The sequence below is a fragment of the Crotalus tigris genome, unplaced genomic scaffold (genome assembly GCF_016545835.1).
Source record: "Crotalus tigris isolate CLP2741 ecotype Arizona unplaced genomic scaffold, ASM1654583v1 scf7180000018563.1161478300:1536566, whole genome shotgun sequence".
NCBI classification, from domain to species: Eukaryota; Metazoa; Chordata; class Lepidosauria; order Squamata; family Viperidae; genus Crotalus; species Crotalus tigris.
The window spans coordinates 838251-857190 of record NW_024097077.1 but is presented as its reverse complement, the minus strand read 5'-3'; the positions used below and the strand labels follow the sequence as shown (position 1 = coordinate 857190).

The 18940-nt window shown below is 47.6% G+C and overlaps 1 protein-coding gene across 1 annotated transcript in view; it reads left to right on the top strand.

Moving 5' to 3' along the window:
- Positions 1-18940, top strand: part of ETV6 (ETS variant transcription factor 6) — an 81161-nt gene that overhangs the window by 18428 nt on the left and 43793 nt on the right. Inside the window, exon 2 of the mRNA XM_039354582.1 lies at positions 8750-8879. Within this exon, the coding sequence (XP_039210516.1) occupies positions 8750-8879 (130 nt within the window). The remainder of the gene's footprint in view (positions 1-8749; positions 8880-18940) is intronic.

Below are 18940 nucleotides of genomic sequence, written 5' to 3'. Positions count from 1 at the left end.
CTTTCCAAAAAGTTGCCTTGCTTTGAATAAAGCAGTGCCGTTGAATGTTCATACCTGCATTCCGTGTTTCAGACGTTCCTTTTCAGATGCAACATATTCCTTGTTCGCGGTAATGGTTCGGGTGTCTGAAGAGTCCTGCATGCATTATGCAATTTATGAAACGTGACTAATGGCCAAAGCATTGTGAATCCCTCAAACTTAACTTGGCAGGTGCCAAGAGCATTAAGATGTACACTTAAGGTGGCAAGGGAGTATTTCATTATGTGAAACTGAACTGTGGGTTGACTGTTTTAAATTAATGGAGCACTATCCTACATTTAAGGCCACATGTCTTTTCAATTTTAGCGGTTCAGATAATGGCATTGGGCCAGAACAGCTGGGAAGGAGATCTTACTTAAAGGCAGGGGAAATATACGGGTCTATGAAACTAGAGGGTTATACTATATTTTGTTGGTACGTGTCCATCAGTCCTTTTTGAGATGTATTGAGATCAGTCCTTTTTGAGATGTATTGAGATCAGTGGTGTCGGTTCCCTGTTTTTGAAAGCCTCCCTTTTTCAAAATCTTTTGAATGGCCTCTCCTAAAGCTTCAATTCTTCATTTATCAAATAGATTATTAATACCAGAGCGGGAGGAGAGCCTTGTTAGTCTAATGTTTGCAAAAAATAATAACAACCAGGAGTCTGGTAACACCTTTTCTGAGTAACACCTTTTATTAAAAGAAGCTTTCGTGAACTGCAGCCAATATCCTCTCCTGGGTGCAAACAAAGGCATAATTTGCATTTTCTGGGCTTGCAGCTGGCAGAAAAAATAAAATAAAATGCAAAGGACATTGTAAACATATGAAATAATTTCCAGAAATGGCAGCGAAGATGGTTTGTAAGGATGGACAGATATAGTGAGATACGTGAAGGTGGCTGGTGTAAACTATCTTTAATTAGATTTTCTCCCTTTTTATTATTTCTTCCTCTTAATTTCCTTTGCTTGCTCCGCGTTTCTCTCCTTTTCTACTCTTTGCATAATATTGCTTGCACCCGAATAAAATGGCATGAGGGGTACATACATATCCAAGAAAATCTCTGGAGAAAATGTCCTAATTGAAGCTGAGGTGACCTCTTTGTCTAATCAACTGTTGCCTGGGTAACTGGAGGGGGGGATTTCTGTAAAGAAACGGCAGGAGGGGCACGGTAGCCCCTTCTCAGAATAACCCATTTGATGAAAAAGGCAGAAGGTTTTGTGATCTGTAGCCAGCTTAGCAATCGGATGCACGGAAGAGGCTCAGTTGCAAGGGGGCAAAATAACACCCCACCAAGCTGGAGCCAAAGACTGCAGAATGAAAATCTCTCTAGGCCAGTGGTTCTCAATCTTTTTAATGTCGTGACCCCCAACCGGTCGTAAGTCAAGGACTACTCAACTGGTCATAAGTCGAGGACTACTCAACTGGTGCAGCACCGTTTGCAGAATGGGACTTTTGCCGGGCTCAGCAGGGCAGAGACAGCCTGGACAATTCCTATTGGCTTTTTAAAGCCAATAGAATGAGACTCTATTCAAGAGAGTCTCTTCTATTGGCTTTCAAAAGCCAATAGAATAAAAGGGAGTAGCACAGCTAAGGAAAAGGGGGAAAAAAATGGCGAACTGCGCTGTTTGGCGACCCCCGTGAAATGGTCGTTCGACCCCAAATGGGGTCCCGACCCACAGGTTGAGAACCACTGCTCTAGGCTTTCTCAGGTGTTCTTGACTAACACAATGGATTGGTAACACACTGTAGTTGGCAACCGTACGCAACATGTGCACAACCAACCTCTTTTTAGCTTTCTTCCCTTTGCCTTATCCTGATTTAAATCCTTAAGAATAGAACAGAACTGGAGGGACCTTGGAGGTCTTCTAGTCCAGCCCCCTGCTCAAGCAGGAGAACCTAGAGCAGGGGTAGGCCACCTTGGCTCTTTTATGACTGGTGGACTTCAACTCCCAGAATTCCTGAGCCAGCCTGGCTCAGCTTGGAAACCTCTCCCTTTCCCCTCAGCGTGGCTGGCTCAGGAATTCTGGGAGTTCAAGTCCACCAGTCATGAGGGGGCCATAGTTTCCCCATGCTGGCTCAGGAATTCGAAGTCCACGAGTCATAAAAGAGCCATGGTGGCCTACCCTTGACCTAGACCATCTCAGACAGGTGAATGTGCAGTCTGTTCCTAAAAGCCTCCCGTGATGGAGCGCCCACGGTTTCTGGTGGCAGGCTGTCCCACTGGTTAATTGTCCTCACTGTCAGGAAGTAGGAATCCTTTATCATTTCAGTTGCTCCAGGGGTCTAATGAAAGGCGTTCATTTAGAGACCGTTGGAAGTTAGACGGCACTGAGAAAAGTGACATGATCCTTTTTCACACTTAGGACCTTTCTAGTATCCCCCTGGTCACGTGATCAAAATTCAGACGCTTGGCAGCCGGTTCATACTTAGCGACGGTCGCGGCATCCAGGGGGTCACGCAATCCCCTTTCGCAACATCCCAACCAGCAAGGTCAACGGGGACAGCCGGATTCACTTAACAACAACGTGTGGCTGACTTACTAATTGCAATGATTCGCTTAACAACGGTGGCAAGAAAGGCCATAAAATGGGGCAAAACTCAGGCCTCACTTAGCAACAGAAATGTTGCGCTCAATTGTGGCCGTCAAGTTGCGGACTACCTGCATGTGCCTGTTGCCCAGTGCTCACGTTTTGACCGCATGGCGTGAGGATGCTGCAACGGTGGTAACTGAAAAATGCCACTTTTTGCAGCCCGTTGAAATTTTGAACGGTCACTAAACAAGTGGCCGTAAGTGGAGGACTGCTTGTAAAGAGTGTTTGTGTCTCTTCCTCTGGGAAGTGGTGGCTTCTCCAAGCCTCACCTTTCCCATTTTAGCTTTTGAGTCTGACGGGTGGCCTACAGCAGTGTTTCCCAAACTTGACAATTTTAAGGCATGTGGACTTCAACTCCCAGAATTCCACAGCCAGCGTTGCTGGCTGTGGAATTCTGGGAGTTGAAGTCCTCATGCCTTAAAATTGTCAAGTTTGGGAAACACTGGCCTACAGTAACTCTCCCCAGAAAAGGAAGCATCCTCTTCCTGGCGAGATACGTGTAGACCAGGGGTCCCCAACCCCCGGGCCGTGGACTGGTACCGGGCCGTGGCATCCCAGCAACCGGTCCGCACAAACAGGCAAAGCCCCATCGGCGGGATGCAGGCAGCACACAAAACCACGCACCCTGCGGTCCGTGGAAAAACCTCTCCCCACGGAAGCAGTCCCTGGTGCCCAAAAGGCTGGGGAGCTGTGGTCAAGAGACTCCTCTGCTTCCAGACAACTTGCGGTTAAGACCTCTTGGCAAATTGAGTGGAAGGAGGTTTTCCATCAGAATCCAGTTTTTCCTTCCTGGGAGGCAGTGCGATGCTCCATGTGGTTTAGTTTACAAGTGTGATGTAAGCACTGATGAATTGCTGTTGGCGTGGTGCTTTATTTCCATCCAATGCTTAATGTGTGATAGTTACAAGTCTCTCTGTTGGACAGTGATTTCCCCCCCCCCCCCAGTAGTTGATTATTGATGGTGGGGTTGTGTACTCAGCAGTTCCACAGGAAGCTTTTAATTGGAGGGACTTTCATCCTGGTTCTTCTGGAAAGAGTGCAGAGAAGAGCAACAAAGATGATTAGGGGGCTGGAGGATAAAGCATATTATAAGGAATAGTTGCTGGAATTGGATATTTCTAGTTTAACGAAGAGAAGGACGAGGGGGGACATGATAGCAGTGTTCCAATATCTCGGGGGCTGCCCCAAAGAAGAGGGAGTCAAGCTATTGTCCAAGGCACCTAACGGCAGGACAAGCAACGGGTGGAAACTCATCAAGGAGAGAAGTAACCTAGAACTAAGGAGAAACTTCCTGGCAATTGGAATGATTAACCAGTGGAACAAGCTGCCTCCAGAAGTGGTGAATGCTCCAATACTGGAAGTTTTTAAGAATAGACTGGACAGCCATTTGTCGGAAATGGTATAGGGTTTCCTGCCTGAGCAGGGGGTTGGACTAGATGACCTCCAAGGTCCCTTCCAACTTTATTATTATTGTTATTATTATTATTACTTTGCAAGAGGAGATGATGACATTTTTAGAGTACAGCTCCATAATGTAGCACTCACGGGGATCTTCTGTATATTAAACTGACGAATAGGACAGGATTGTGGAAGACAGGCCTGATGGTCATGGTGATATGAAGTTACAAAACTAGAACATCAAGCTTGCAAAATTGAAAAGATAAATTTGATTATTTTTTTTTTAAAGAAAAGCGATCCTTGCATTTCCTGATCCTACAAAACACACGGCAGGATATCTTGAAAGTGTGAGATTGTGAATGATTAAATCAAAATATTGTTTTTGAGGAATGTTTAGGAAAGACTACAAGTCTAAAGCACTCGTAGATTGAAGTGAATATCTCACTTGGATTGTAAAATTTTCAGTTTTGATTTTTGATTTGCAATATCTCCAGAAATGCCTATCAGACTTCAAGTACTCGTTTGGGATGGACGCGGGTTTCCGCGTTCTCGCTTGGTTAGTAGCAGAGAGCAAGTGTCGGCTTGTTTCCATCTGAAAAGAGGGAAACTTCAAACCTCCTTTGAACAATGAAGTTGGTCACTGTTGAGTTTAGCAGACGGGAGGCAGAATAGATAGGAATCCAAGTTTATCTCCAGCAGTTGATCCCTTGCCTGGTTGATACTGAATTGCATTTTATTTTAGACAATAATTTCCTTATTGGCATTAAGAAACACTGAGACTTATTTGCTTTCTGTTGTCCTGGCACAGTAGATGAGAATCTAAGCATGGAGATAGCTGCTGGGAAGCCATTCAACAGGTTCTGTCATTGTTGCACAAGTCCAGTGAACGCTGCAGAGATTCACAGGATGAGTGAATCTTGAGTGGATTCAAGTTGGCAAAGACCTCTGAATCCTTGCGGCTTTAATTCTTAATCTCTCTCTCTCTCTCTCTCTCTCACACACACACACACACACACACACACACACACAATCCTTGGGAGGCTGTGTGAGCTTGCTGTGGTTTTTTGGGGATTGTTCGTGCTGGGGGTTAATGCACCAGCAAGATGTTGCAAGAGATTGCCTAGATCCAGTTATTCTGGTCCCCAGATTATAGTATAGCTGTATTTATTTATTATCTTTATATTCTTCTTTTTATTCAGGAACTCAGAGTGGTGTACAAAGCGTTCCCTTCTCCAGGAGCCGAAAGAGAGTGTCTCCCTCCAAGCCACCCAGAGAAGGGAACATGGAGGAATCCTGTAGAAATTTGGTTGGGTGCCGATTCTGCAGCAAAATCAGTTGAAAGCTAAAGTTTGAAATGATGCTGCTGATCGGCGTCTCCAAATCTTGAAGGGAAATAATCTTTGGCCAAGTACTTGTTGACACAGGCCCAAATTTAACAACCAAACGAAACAGGTCACAGAGAGCAGGAAATGCAAAGAGGGATGAAGTTGGAAATCAGTAGCCAAAAGCCGAAAGACCAATCTCTCTCTTTTTTTTTTCTCTTAAGGCAAAACTAAGTAAAAAATAAACTAGGAGGAAATAATGTTGAAAAAATACAGACAAAATCAAAAATATATCGGAGTTTTACACACACACACACACACACACACACACACACACACGGACAATAGCGTGTAGTTTTTGTGCAGTTTGCAGTCTTAACCAGGAACAGTGTCGTAGCTGTTGCCAAACATTTAGCAGGCATTTATTGCTGCTCTTTCAAGTGGAAGTTTCACTCCAGTGGTCTTCCAGAGTAGTCAACTAATGCTGGCAAAATAAATCCATATTTTACACCCTGTTAGTAATAACGGAAGAGGAAATCACCGATCTAAGGCCAGTTTCCAGTTCTAGCACAGATGATCCTATAAGATGGTGTTCTGTGCACGTGGCCAGCAAAGAAGAATTTTATGTAGCCCTCATGCAATTAAGAGGCAATCAAGTGATATAAATTCCTAGCATAGCTTTTCCTGTTTAAAAAGAGAACCACCAAGAGGAAGCAGGTGGCTAGTGGTTTTCTAGAATCTGGGGCAAAAAACCTTCCCAGTCCCAGGACTGGAAATTCTTTTACTGGAACCAGCGTGGTTCGGGTAAAAATCTGCTATTTGGGGCATGTGCTTTCCCCCTAAATTATGGGCTGGCTTTTAAAGTGGAGAGGTGGCATTTTAAAGATTGGACGACAGACTTCTTCACCGACACTCCTTTATAAGCAGCCTTGGGGTGGCCTGTGCTGAAAATGTTATGGGGAAGTGATGGCAATCCTTCTAGCGTATGATGTCGGCAACTTGTCCTGATTTAAACTAGCATCTTACAACTCCAGTTTCCCAGCTTGTAGGAGTTTTCCCCAATGCATAAGTTTTATAACATCAATTTATTTGAAACATCCAGTGTTGCCATTCTGCATAATGATCGACAAAAAACCTTGAATGAATATCTAATTTATATTTAGATTTGCACCCACGAAATACCTTCCAGATTGTAAATCTTATGGGGGTGTGACTGCCTTTTCCTCATTAGGCCTTCTATGCATGGGAGCGTTTGCACACTTTCTGAGTGTTAAGTTATGTTTGTGTTAATGTAGTTTTAAGAGGCAGCTTGGTTGACTAATAGATGTTGATGTGGCAGTGCTGTGGATGCCTTCCTAAGGCAGACAAGACCCCCTCAGAGGAGAAGCGGCTGGATCACCCCTCCAGAGTGACATTTCAAGTAGCTAGTCCTCAACCTCAATTGGACCATCACCAACATTTCCATTGCTGAGCAAGACCTTATTGAGTGAATTTTGCCCCATTTTATGACCTTTCTCGCCTCAGTTGTTAAGTGAATCTGGCTTCCCCATTGACTTTGCTTGTCGGAAGGGGGCAAAAGCTGAGCACGTGACCCTGGGACACAGCAACCGTCATAAGTACATGCCAGTTGCCAAACGCCCAAATTTTGATCACATGACTGTGGGTCAGTCAGAAGTGTGAAAAACCAGGCAGGAAACCCTATACCAGGGGTGTCAAACGGCCAGCCTGCGGGCCAGATGCGTCACATGGAAGCCGTGACCACCTCATTGCCGGCAATGGCAAAACTGGCCCCATACGTTGTGCGATATTACGTGACATCGCGAGTTTGACATGTCTTCCCTATACCACTTCGGACAAATGGCTGTCCAGTCTCTTCTTAAAAACTTCCAGTGTTGGAGCATTCACAGCTTCTGGAGGCAGGTTGTTCCACTGGTTAATTGTTCTCACTGTCAGAAAGTTTCTCCTTAGTTCTAGGTTGCTTCTCTCCTGGATCAGTTTCCACCCGTTGCTTCTTGTCCTGCCTTCAGGTGCTTTGGAGAATAGCTTGACTGCCTCTTCTTTGGAGCAGCCCCTGAGATATTGGAATACTGCTATCATGTCCCCCCAAAGAATGCCCAAAGTAATTTATATGATTTTGTTTAATGGTAGCAAAATACTTAACAAAGTTTCAGGAAAATATACCAACATTTTACAAATAGTGAAATGATTCTGGTTTTTTTTTTATTATTATTGTACTCCAGTTATCTCTTTAAATTAACTCTTGCTGATGGTTGAACTTTTTTTCAAGTATATTTCATTGGAGCTGCTAGTTTTCCACTTGGAAGTTTAGAGGATGTAGCGACTGGATTACCCTGTTGTGTTAGCCATAATTTCTGTATCGTTTGATCCTAGTGTAATTATGTGAACCTGGCCAATTGTGGTTAGAGAAACAATCACCTAGTTTGGTCTACAAGAGAATTTATCCGCAAAGTAGATTATTTAAACTGCCCTTAAAACCCAGCGTTTTCCAGATTGGGGGGCCACATAGGGTTGTTGGGGGGAGCAGGGCTGGTCTCTGAAATATTTGGTGGAATCAGAAGAAACCTCAGTTTAATTCCATTTATGTAGTATGGCTCAAAAATAAATGTGAATAATACAGTCATTTATTTAACATTTTTCTTCTGTTCCTTTAATACATTCTGATAGACGTTTTTGGAAATCCCTGAAAGCAACGAGCTACATATTTCTGCACTAAACAATAGTTTACCCCATTGAGAATGATCTGCAAATAATGGGTTATATTTGCTTCAGTTATAGTTAAGTTTTAATCTTGGACTGGTTATAAAATCTGGGTCAGTTTAAATTGTCACTTCAGGAAGGAATATTTCTCTGTTCTGTTCCATAAACACACAGCTCAGCCTTCCCTCCCTTCCTTCCTGCCTTCCTTCCTTCCTGCCTGCCTTCCTGTCTTTCTTCCTGTTTTCCTGCCCTTCTGTTTGCCTGCCTTCCTGCCTGCCTGCCTTCCTTCCAACTGATAATAATTTACTCGTATCAGAACTTAACAGCAGGCTTGTAAATTGCCCTACCGGATCCCCAGTGGCCAGCAGAGCCTATTGGCAGGGCTATTTGAAGCCGACGCTCGGCTTCCCATCTCGTAACTCAGATCAGATGCGGCTTAACTGGTGAGGAGAAGCCCTTTGGTAACCAAGAAGAATTTGAACTGGGGAGACACAGTCAAAAGAGAGAAAGAGGAGAGTTTTGAAAAAGGCTGACTCTTCCGTGCACCCCCCAAAGACTCGCCATTTCTCCCTGGAAGGTGCCAGAAATAACGATTTCCTTTTTATTCGGGACGCAGATTTTCTACTTTTTCCGATAGGATTTGTTTCACTTCTCCTAGTTTTGCTAGCCCGAATTCACGTGGTTTTCTCTTCCCTTTTACAGCAGGAAAGGATTTCGTATACTCCGCCGGTGAGCCCAGTAGACGACTATCCTTCCTCGTCACCCCTCCATGTCCCGCTGCCCCGAGCCATCAGGATGGAGGAAGAGACCCTCAGGCTTCCAGCCCACCTACGTGAGTGTTTCAGGCGCGGCCTTTTGAGAAGGGGTGGGGAGGGGGTCACGGGCAGCCCAGGCCCTACTTGTCAAAATGCAGGTCCTCGCCCACGCCACCGAAATCCCTGGGCCTGGGGGGGGGGAGGTGTTGCAGAAGATGCCTGGCTGGGATCGGCTCAGGACGCACAAAACGTTCCATCCTGGGAGTCTCCATTGCCACAGTGAACTCTTTTGTGTGGTCCAGAAGTGGCTGGACGCCAGATGGGGACCTCTTCAGAACAGGCCTGTGTTGAGGGGATGGCTAGGCCTTTACGGGTGTCCCAGGGCTTCGTGATGGCCTTAATGCGCTTTCTGAAAGATCACAACATGTTTTTGGAACCAGTCCCACAACATTGTTTTCCCTACCACTATCACTGTGCTTTGTCTTCATAGTCTAGTCCAGGGGTGGGCAACCTTGGCTCTTTTATGACTCGTGGACTTCAACGCCCAGAATTCCTGAGCCAGCCACGCTGAGGGGAAAGGGAGAGGTTTCCAAGCTGAGCCAGGCTGGCTCAGGAATTCTGGGAGTTGAAGTCCACGAGTCTTAAAGTTGCCCAGGTTGAGGACCCCTGATATAGGGCAGGGGTGGGGAACCTTGGTTCTTTTATGACTCGTGGACTTCAACTCCCAGAATTCCTGAGCCAGCCACACTGAGGGGAAAGGGAGAGGTTTCCAAGCTGAGCCACGCTGGCTCAGGAATTCTGGGAGTTGAAGTCCTTGAGTCATAAAAGAGCCAAGGTTGCCAACCCTGGACTAGGAGAAACTTCTAGAGATCCTGTGCAGGTACAGCCGAAACGTTCTTTCCAGGTCATGATGACAATCATTAGATTTTTTTTTTCCTGTGTTTTTTAAGGATGCCCCTGTGAATAATTTATTTGCATTCCCAACACTGCACTTATAGGGAGTCCTCGACTTACGACAGTTCATTTAGTGACCATTCAAAGTCATAACGACACTGAAAAAAGTGACTTAGGACCGTTTTTCACAGTTACAACCTTTGCAGCATTCCCCAGAACATGGGATCAAATTCGGACGCTCGGCAACTGGTTCATATTTATGGCCGTCGCAGCGTCCCGGGGATACGGGATCCCCTTTTGCGGCCTTCCGACAAGCAAAGTCATTGGGGAAGCCAGATTCACTTAACAACCGGGTTATTAACTTATCAACTGAAGTGATTCACTTAACAACAGTGGCAAGAAAGTTCGTAAAATGGGGCAAAACTCACGTAACAAATGTCTCGCTTAAGAACAGAAATTTTAGGCTGAATTGCAGTCGTACGTCGAGGATTGCCTGTACTAAATTCTCCTTAAATGTCTTCAGAACTTGTACTTTTGAGTTATTGGACCGCCCTTCCCTCTCGGTGCCTACACACGTAGTTCGGGGGTCTGGGCTGGTAGCCCACCGCTTGGCTTTTGGTGCCCTACAAAAATAGTCAAGGCTGTTTATATTTCTGACAATAGGTAATAGGAGAATCTGATGGGTTTGCTTGGTGTAGAATCAGTCTAAGGCAGAGGCCCCCAACCTTTTGGGCACCAGGGACCAGTTCCGTGGAGGGAGATTTTTCCGTGGACCAGAGGGTGTGTGGTTTTGTGTGCTGCCTGCATCCCACAGGTGGGGCTTTGCTTGGTTGTGCGGACCGGTTGCTGGCATGCTGCGGCCCGGTACCGGTCCATGGACCGGGGGTTGGGGACCCCTGGTCTAAAGGAAGCAATTTTCAAGTAAGGAAAGTGTGAAATGAGAGATTTTGGCAGGGCTGACCGTTGATCCTTCATGAGATCATAGAGAAAGAAAATTGGGGCAGGGAACATGCGTACCAGTTAGCCTTCCACAGACTTTATCAACTTCTTCAATACGGTGCTTTTGATCATCAGGCTTCCTCATGTTTCTCTTTTATATTATCTCAAGATTTTTTTTTTAAAAAAAGATCAATGCCCAGTTTGTCTAATGAAATCCAAAAGCCTGTTCTCTCTGCCCTAGCCTTTCTCCCCTAATCAGCTCAACGGCCATGTTTCCATTTCTTGAGGACCTTGTCTGAGAGGAAGGTCTTCCCTGCATTCAGGGCTTCCTGGATGGATCTTTCTTGGAGACGGGCAAAAAGCACACTCTGTGGAGGTCTTGCTATAGGCAAAACTTCCTTAGAAGGACACCCCATACCAGACTGCAAACAAGAGTGGGATTGCACGGCTGGTGTTTAAGGGGGGAAATGAAGGAGAAGATGGATGGGAATCCAGTTTTGTCCTCTGATCCCAGACCAGGAAACAGTTAATGCTGTTGCTCGTGGTTCTCTTGTGCTTCTGTATAGACCAGTGGTTCTCCACCTGTGGGTCGGGACCCCATTTGGGGTGGAACGACCATTTCACGGGGGTCGCCAAACAACGCAGTCCGCCATTTTTTTCCCCTTTTCCTTAGCTGTGCTACTCCCTTTTATTCTATTGGCTTTTGAAAGCCAATAGAATAGACTCTCTTGAATAGAGTCTAATTCTATTGCCTTTCAAAAGCCAATAGGAATTGTCCAGGCTGTCTCTGCCCTGCTGAGCCCGCAAAAAGTCCCCTTCTGCAAACGGTGCTGCACCAGTTGAGTAGTCCTCGACTTACGACCGCTTGAGTAGTCCTCAACTTACAACCGGTTGGGGGTCGTGGCATTAAAAAGGTTGAGAACCACTGGTATAGATAGTCCTCAGTTTACAATCATTCTGTTTACAATCATTCCTTTAACAACTATCCAGAGCAGCGGTTCTCAACCTATGGGTCGCGACCCCATTTGGGGTCGATCGACCTCTTTTGTGGGGTCGCCAAACGCGGCGATCCGCCATTTTGTTCCCTCCGGGGGCGGGCCGCGCCTCCGGGGGGGCGGGCCGCACCTCCGGGGGGGCGGTGCCGCGCACACGCGCTGCGCGTGGGGGCGGCGGCGCGCCTCCCGGGGGCGCCACCGTGTATGCGCGCCGCGTGTGGGGGCAGCGGCGCGCCTCCCGGGGGCGCCACCGCACATGCGCGCCGTGCGTGGGGGCGGTGGCGCGCCTCCGGGGGTGGCGCCACGCATGCGTGCCGCGCGCGGGGGCCCCGCCCCCATGCGCGCCGCGCGCGGGGGGCGGCGGCGCGCATGCACGCCGCCTGCGGGGGGCCCCGCCCCCATGCGCGCCGCGCACGGGGGGGGCGCCGCGCATGCGAGCCGCGCGTGGGGGGGGGCCCCATGCGCGCGGCGCCGCGCATGCGCATAACGTTTGTGTGACGGGGGTCGCCGTCACACAAACGTTGAGAACCGCTGATCCAGAGTGACAATGATGCTGGAAAAAAGGTGAGTCGTGGCTGGTCCTTGTGTTTGCGGTGCTCCTACAGTCTTGGGATCGCAATTTAGGCACTTGGCAACCAGCGTGCATTGATGAGGGTTGCCCCATCCTGGGGTCACATGATCCGCATTTGCGGCCATCCCAGGGAGCTTCTGTCCAGCACAGTCGGTGGGAGAAGCTGAAAGATGGCAGAGATTGGCTGAATGGTCACAGGGATGGGCTCAAGGACCCTGGGAAAAAGGTCAGGAAACTGGGCGTAACTCACTTAACAGTCATCTCACTTAGGGATGGAAGGTCTGGCGTGAATTGTAAGCTGAGCACCCTCCGTAATGGAACCATGTGTGGAAGCTCTCTTCCTGGGACCTGCGTTAATATCTCCACCAGTTGTGCTTTAATGTGGTTTAATATGATGTTGCATAATCACGTCTCAACAACAAAAAAATCTTGGGAGATCGGAGTCTCTTTTTACTCAAGGGGGGGTAAAAAAAATCCAGGTGTAACCACAGTTGGTCCTCGCTTTACAACAGTTTGCTTAGTGACCATTCGAAGTTACAACGGCACTGAAAAAAGTGACTTACGGCCATTTTTCATACTTAATGACCATTGCAGCATCCCCACGACCACGGGATTCACATTCGGAGGCTTGACAACTGATTCACGTTTATGACGGTCGCAGAGTCCCAGGGAGTCCTGTGTGATCCCCTCTTTGCGACCTGACAAGCAGCGTCAGTGGGGAAGCCAGGATCCCTTTACGAAGGGGGTTAGTGATTTAACAGCTGCCGTGATTCACTTCACAAAAGTCGTAAAACGGGACAAAACTCACTTAACAACAGAATTTGCCCCACATTTCTGCAATCTGCAAAAATCTGCAACTTGCACCTGGACAGCTAAACACACCTGGGCGCCTCACACGGTTGGCCTCTGCTCCAATTTTGGATTGGGATCTAAGCGCCTCCGACTTTCTGAAGCAGCTGCCCTTCCCTCACCCGTCTTTTCACACCCAGGGTGGGACGAGGCCAGGGGAATCCAGCGGACAGAGCTGAGTTTTGTGGCTTCTGGTGCTTTTTTCTTCCTGGCCGGCCTCGATTCGGAGGTTGAGCCCTTCTCTGGGCCCAAGCAACGCAGCAGGCAGGAATGATAGGATCTGCACGACCACGAAGGTGTTTGTTTAAGTCGTGTCAGAGGCCATTAAGAGGTTTCCTGTTTCCCCAAAAACCAGGAACACAAGAAAGAGACGAGCAAGGAAAAGCCGCCCCTTTAAGCCTTACAAATGTTTTCATTCTGGGCTGAAACCCATTTGAGGTTTGTTATTTTAAGAGCCAAAACTCTCCGGTGATGGAGGGGGGGGGAATGAAGATGCCAGGGGAGGAGATCAAGTCACGATTTAGGCTGCTCTTGCCTGGTGTTGCGTGGGGACAGCTCTGGTCCCATTGGAGAGGGGGAGACACTTTTCCCGGCCAAAGGTCATTCCTGGGGGGGTTGGAAGAGTCCCCTGGGAGCCCCGAATCTGGGCCAGCCGTGACTACAAATCTCCTCTTCCAGAAACACGGTTCCATGTCGAGTAACCCTCTGCTAAAGGACGGGAGGCTGTGCCATCTCTCCCACGGTGTCCATCAAGGGATTCCAGGATCCATCCCAGCGTCACGTTCAGGTAGCCCTAGAGCAGGGGTGGGCAACCTTGGCTCTTGTATGACTGGTGCACTTCAACTCCCAGAATCCCTGAGCCAGCCGTGCTGAGGGGAAAGGGAGAGATTTCCAAGCTGAGCCAGGCTGGCTCAGGAATTCTGGGAGTTGAAGTCCACCAGTCATAAAAGAGCCAAGGTGGCCTACCCCTATTCTAGACATTGTCTGCTGATGAAATAATTGCTTGGTCTGACACGGATATTCTTCGGCTGGCAAGTTAATTAATGCATTAGGAAGCTGAATTGGCTGAGGGTCTCAGCAGCCTTTTGGTTGTTCCGTCTGCAGTGAAATAGGACCTTCTAATTCCTTTGTTCAGAGATGGTCCCCTTGAGGTTCTTGTAAGCATTTTGTCAGTGCCGGGCGAACAGGGCCCTTTTCTGGGGTCAGACATGGGTTCACAGCCTTCCACAGAAGCACCAACCAGTTTGCCCTGCGTTGTCGGAGCCACTGGGGGCAACGCCTGGAAGATGAGAAGGCACCCTTGGGATATAGGACTGTGAGAATGCAGGTGTTGACCTCCCTTGTAAGGTCCAGGCGGGGAAAAGGGGTCTGTGGAAGGCAGTGGGGAAGGGGGGGGGCTCCTGAGAAGGAGCTCAGCTTCATTTGATGCCCTTCATTCATGTGGCCATTGGGGACTAGAGGCTTAAAGGAAGATAACGTAAATAGAGAGATTTATGAAAGGAATGTACAAAGTCATAGTGTCTTGTTCTGGTAACTGTAAATACCTTTCTGGATTCATAAAGCTACCCTGCCCCCCCTCCTCCTCCCCCTCCTTCCATTCCCCCCTCCTCCTCCTCCGCTTCCCCCTCCCCTTCTCTTCTCTTTTCCTGGAAACCGACTACCCCTTTCACCATATATTTATTTATTCAGGTTTTTTGGCTTTCACTTCCTTCCTTGTGACTCAGCAGATACATCTTTTCAAAATCCCCTCTCATGCCATTACTTTTTGTTCCCTCTTCCCCCCCTTTTTAGAACAACAGGCTTTAATATCCGGCTTCTTTGTAGATGCCCCTCCCCAACCGTAATGGGGCTTCGGATTTTATTTCTCAATTACCACCCGTAGAAGGAAAATAATATTTCCACGGAAGGAGGGAGACGTGTTCAGGGCCTCAGTTCTGCAGAAGCCAGGCTGGGAAGCAGAATTCAGTGACCTGAAGGCCTCTTAGGTAAAAAAACAAATTTCTAGCCCCCATGGTTCCAAAGGTATCTTTCAGGGAAGGTGAGTTGGAAGGGACCTCGGAGGTCTTCTAGTCCAACCCCTGTCCAAGGAGGAGACCTTATACCATTCCAATCTTTTCTTGAAAACTTTCCAGCAACGGAGCACCCACAACTCCGGGAGATCAGCTTTTTTTCCGTGGGTTAATTGTGATCACTGTCAGGAAATAGTTCCAGGTTAGATCTCTGTCTTCCACCCTTTATTTCTTGTCTTGCTCTCAGCTGCTTTGGAGAATGAATATAGATCCCCTCCTCCCTCTGACAGCCATCATGTCCCCCCCCCCAATCCTTCTCTTCGCTAAGCGAGTCATGCCCAGTTCCTTTAACCTTTCAACGTAGATTTTAGACCCAAGGCCTCTTGTCATCTTTGCTGCTCTTCTCTGTGGTCCTTTCAGTCAGTAGATTGACTCCATTCTCAGTTGTGTGTTGTGCTGAGAATCAGCTGTGGAGTTTGTGTGTTTGGAAGAAGAAGACTATTTCTCCCCCCCTCCCCCCCAAAAAACCTGATTCTAGACTAAGGGTAGGCAACCTTGGCTCTTTTATGACCCGTGGACTTCAACTCCCAGAATTCCTGAGCCAGCCTGGCTCAGCTTGGAAACCTCTCCCTTTCCCCTCAGCGTGGCTGGCTCAGGAATTCTGGGAGTTGAAGTCCACCAGTCCTAAAAGAGCCAAGGTTGCCTACCCTTGTTATAGATGATCCTAGATTCATAGGGTTGGAAGGGACCTTGGAGATCCTGTAGTCTAACCCCTCTGTCCAATGCAGGGATCCTATCCAGCCTTTCTTTCTGCTGCTTAATACTTCTCCTGGCCAGGACATTCCTCCTCCTTTCAAGATTGCCTCTCCTTCTTTAAACCTTTCCTTAATTGGTAGGACGAGAAGAAAGAGAATGAAAAATCGAATGCGTCTCCCTGCGTAGATGTGTGTGTAAAATAAGTGGTTTTTTGTTTTTTTTTGCAAAAGGAAAACCATAAAACGCGGCTGCCTGAAAACTAGGAGGGGTGGTAGAATTTGATGTACAGGTGGCCCTTGAACTTTCAACACTTAATTGAGAAGTTTCAAGCTACAGTGGCACTGAAAAAAGCAACTTACGACCATTTTTCGTACTTACGACCGTTGCCACAGTCACAAAATCAAAATTCGGACGCTTGGCAACTGACTCACATTTATGACGGTCACAACGTCCCGGGGAGGTGGGTGTGTGTCGCGTGATCCCCTTTTGCGACCTTCTGACAAGCAAAGTCAGTGGGAAACCCAGATTCACTTAACAACGGTGTTACTAATTTAACAACCGCAGTGATTCACTTAACAAAGGTGGCAAGATGAGTCGTAAAATGGGGCAAATTTCTCACTTAGCAACATAACCTCTGGACTCAGTTGTGCTCGTAAAGGATTGGTTAAAGGAAAGCACGTTTCAGCCAAAGCAAATGGGCATTAAGGAGATTGTGAAATCAGAGGGATTTGTGAGTGAGGGCATCTGCAGGATGCAGGATCTGCAGGAACCGAGTAGGGTGTAAAACAGTAAAATTAGTTGGCAAACAAGTGAATGTTCCATCCTTTCTTAGCTCTTTAATCATGCAGGAAAGAAAGGGTAGTGAGAGTCCAATTGTTAGAGGCTTCCATATTTATTTTTAAGAAAGAGCCTGCTATATTTATACAAGTATCATGTTCTGTCAGATTGACTTCCTTTAAGGCTCAGAAACCAAGAGCTAACTTTATAATCATGAGGAGGATTTCTAATCAGGACTTGCCAACTCATTTAGGAAACAAACAACATCTGTATAGCATCAGAGACAATTTCCTTATTTTTGTATCCCATGCAAGCGTGTGGAGACGCGCACAAACACACACACAAACACAACTTATGATCTGAGATGACAGACTGCCAATGGGTTGCAAATCCAGGAATCCGAATCTCTTCTTGCCAAGAGGCTTGAGAAAACATTGTTTTTTTCACTCCATCTTTCGCTCTCTGCGAATCAGGATTACGTTTCATAGCTTTGCCCCTCTTCCCTAGGTCCTCTGGCAGGGCTCTTGTGGAAAAAAAACAAACTAGGTTCATCTGTGTGAAAGTTTATTTAAAATTTAAAAAAAAAAATACTGCAGTAGGCAGCACTCGGGAGACATGGGAAAAAAAGTACGCAAGCTGGTTCCAGCGAGGTGTCATGGAAAAAGCTGCCCTTAATCCTAAACACATCTGCCCAGATGGAAGGGGTGGGGTGATCCATCTTTAAGAACTGGCTTGCTCTTGTTTTGCAGATTATTTCCCCCAGCCTCCCAGCTCCACTTCTTTCCCTAGGCCAGTGTTTCCCAAACTTGACAATTTTAAGGCATGAGGACTTCAACTCCCAGAATTCCACAGCCAGCGTTGCTGGCTGTGGAATTCTGGGAGTTGAAGTCCTCATGCCTTAAAATTGTCAAGTTTGGGAAACACTGGCCTAGGCAAAATTCACACAGAAAAACTTTTCCAGGAGCAGGAAGTTCGGCTTCAAACCTGTGAAACTTGGACAAGTGTGTGTGTGTGTGGGGGGGATTTTTGTCCTTTCTGCGGCCCCCTCCCTGCCCCAAATTCTGCCCGCAGAGGCGAAGGAGGAGGCTGCCAAAAAGAAAGAAAGAAAGAAAGAAAAAACCCTGTCTTCAAACAGCCTCCGCCGGAGGCCACACATCAGAGGGAAATTTCCTTTTTGGGGAAACTGCTGTGAAAGAATTTCCTGTGTGGGCAGACGCAGCTTCCTGAGCTGAGGGCTTCTTGGATGGGAAGAGAATTCATGATGGAATGACAAATTAAAGACACACCGCCCAGAGCTCTTCCCAACGGCTCTCTGGGGGGGGGGCTTTGAACAGCCCCCTTCCTGGGAGGGTGGAAATAACCTCTTCCCTGAGCCGATTCACACGGGGGACAGGAGACCTGGCTTCTCAGCTGGGCTTCGGTTTCCCACTCTTCAGCCATTGTCGGCTTGTTAGCCTCCTTAAATATTCTCCCTTAAGGAAAGCTCTTCACTGAGCGGGATAGTTTCTCCCCCCCCCCACTGCCTCCCCCAAGGTCTAGTGCAGACTTAGCAACCATTCAAAGTTATGATGTCCCTAAAAAGGGATTTAAACATTTTATTTGTATCCCAGCCTTTATAATCTTTAGAGATAACTCAGGGCGGCGAACGGATCCAACACACGGATTTGAAGTTCTGACGTACACACTACATACCCGCTGACACCCTGCGTGGTCATGTGACCCCATTTTGGGTGCTCAACAACCAGCCTGCATTTGCAGCCATTTGCAGGACCCGCTGGTCCCGTGACCCAGCACTTTAACAAAAAGTTTTTGCTGGAAACTGGCATTGATTTCCACTTTCTGGCAAAAATGGATTTGCTTAATGACAGTTTGTAAAGCACTTCTGACCGTCACAACACACACCCAACACCCCAGTCACATGGTCACGATCTGGGCGCTTGGCATCCGGTTCACACTTACGGCCGACTGCCCAGCGCCCTGTAATCTTGTGGTCACCCTCTGCTGTCGTCTTTGCCAGTTTCCCCAGAAAGTCATTGGGGAAGCCTGCAGGGAAGGTTGCCAGCTGCTGCTTCTGCCTGTCTAAAGGGCTCCCTCCCGTCTCTGGGGACTGACTGGGCGAAAGAGGTCCCTGCTGAAGGATTTCAGCTTCATGAAAACAGCCATGGAACTGAAATCCTTTGGCAGAGAGTTTTTCCACCCAGAGACGAGAGGCAGGCGAAACTGAAGCAGCATTTCCAGCGTCTGAGTGGAGACGCAGGAGAGTAAAGGAAGAAGCAGGGTGGATGAGGGAGGCCTGGCTCGGCCTGTGCACGGGTTCTTCCAGCTCAGGGGCTGAAAATCCTGCAGCC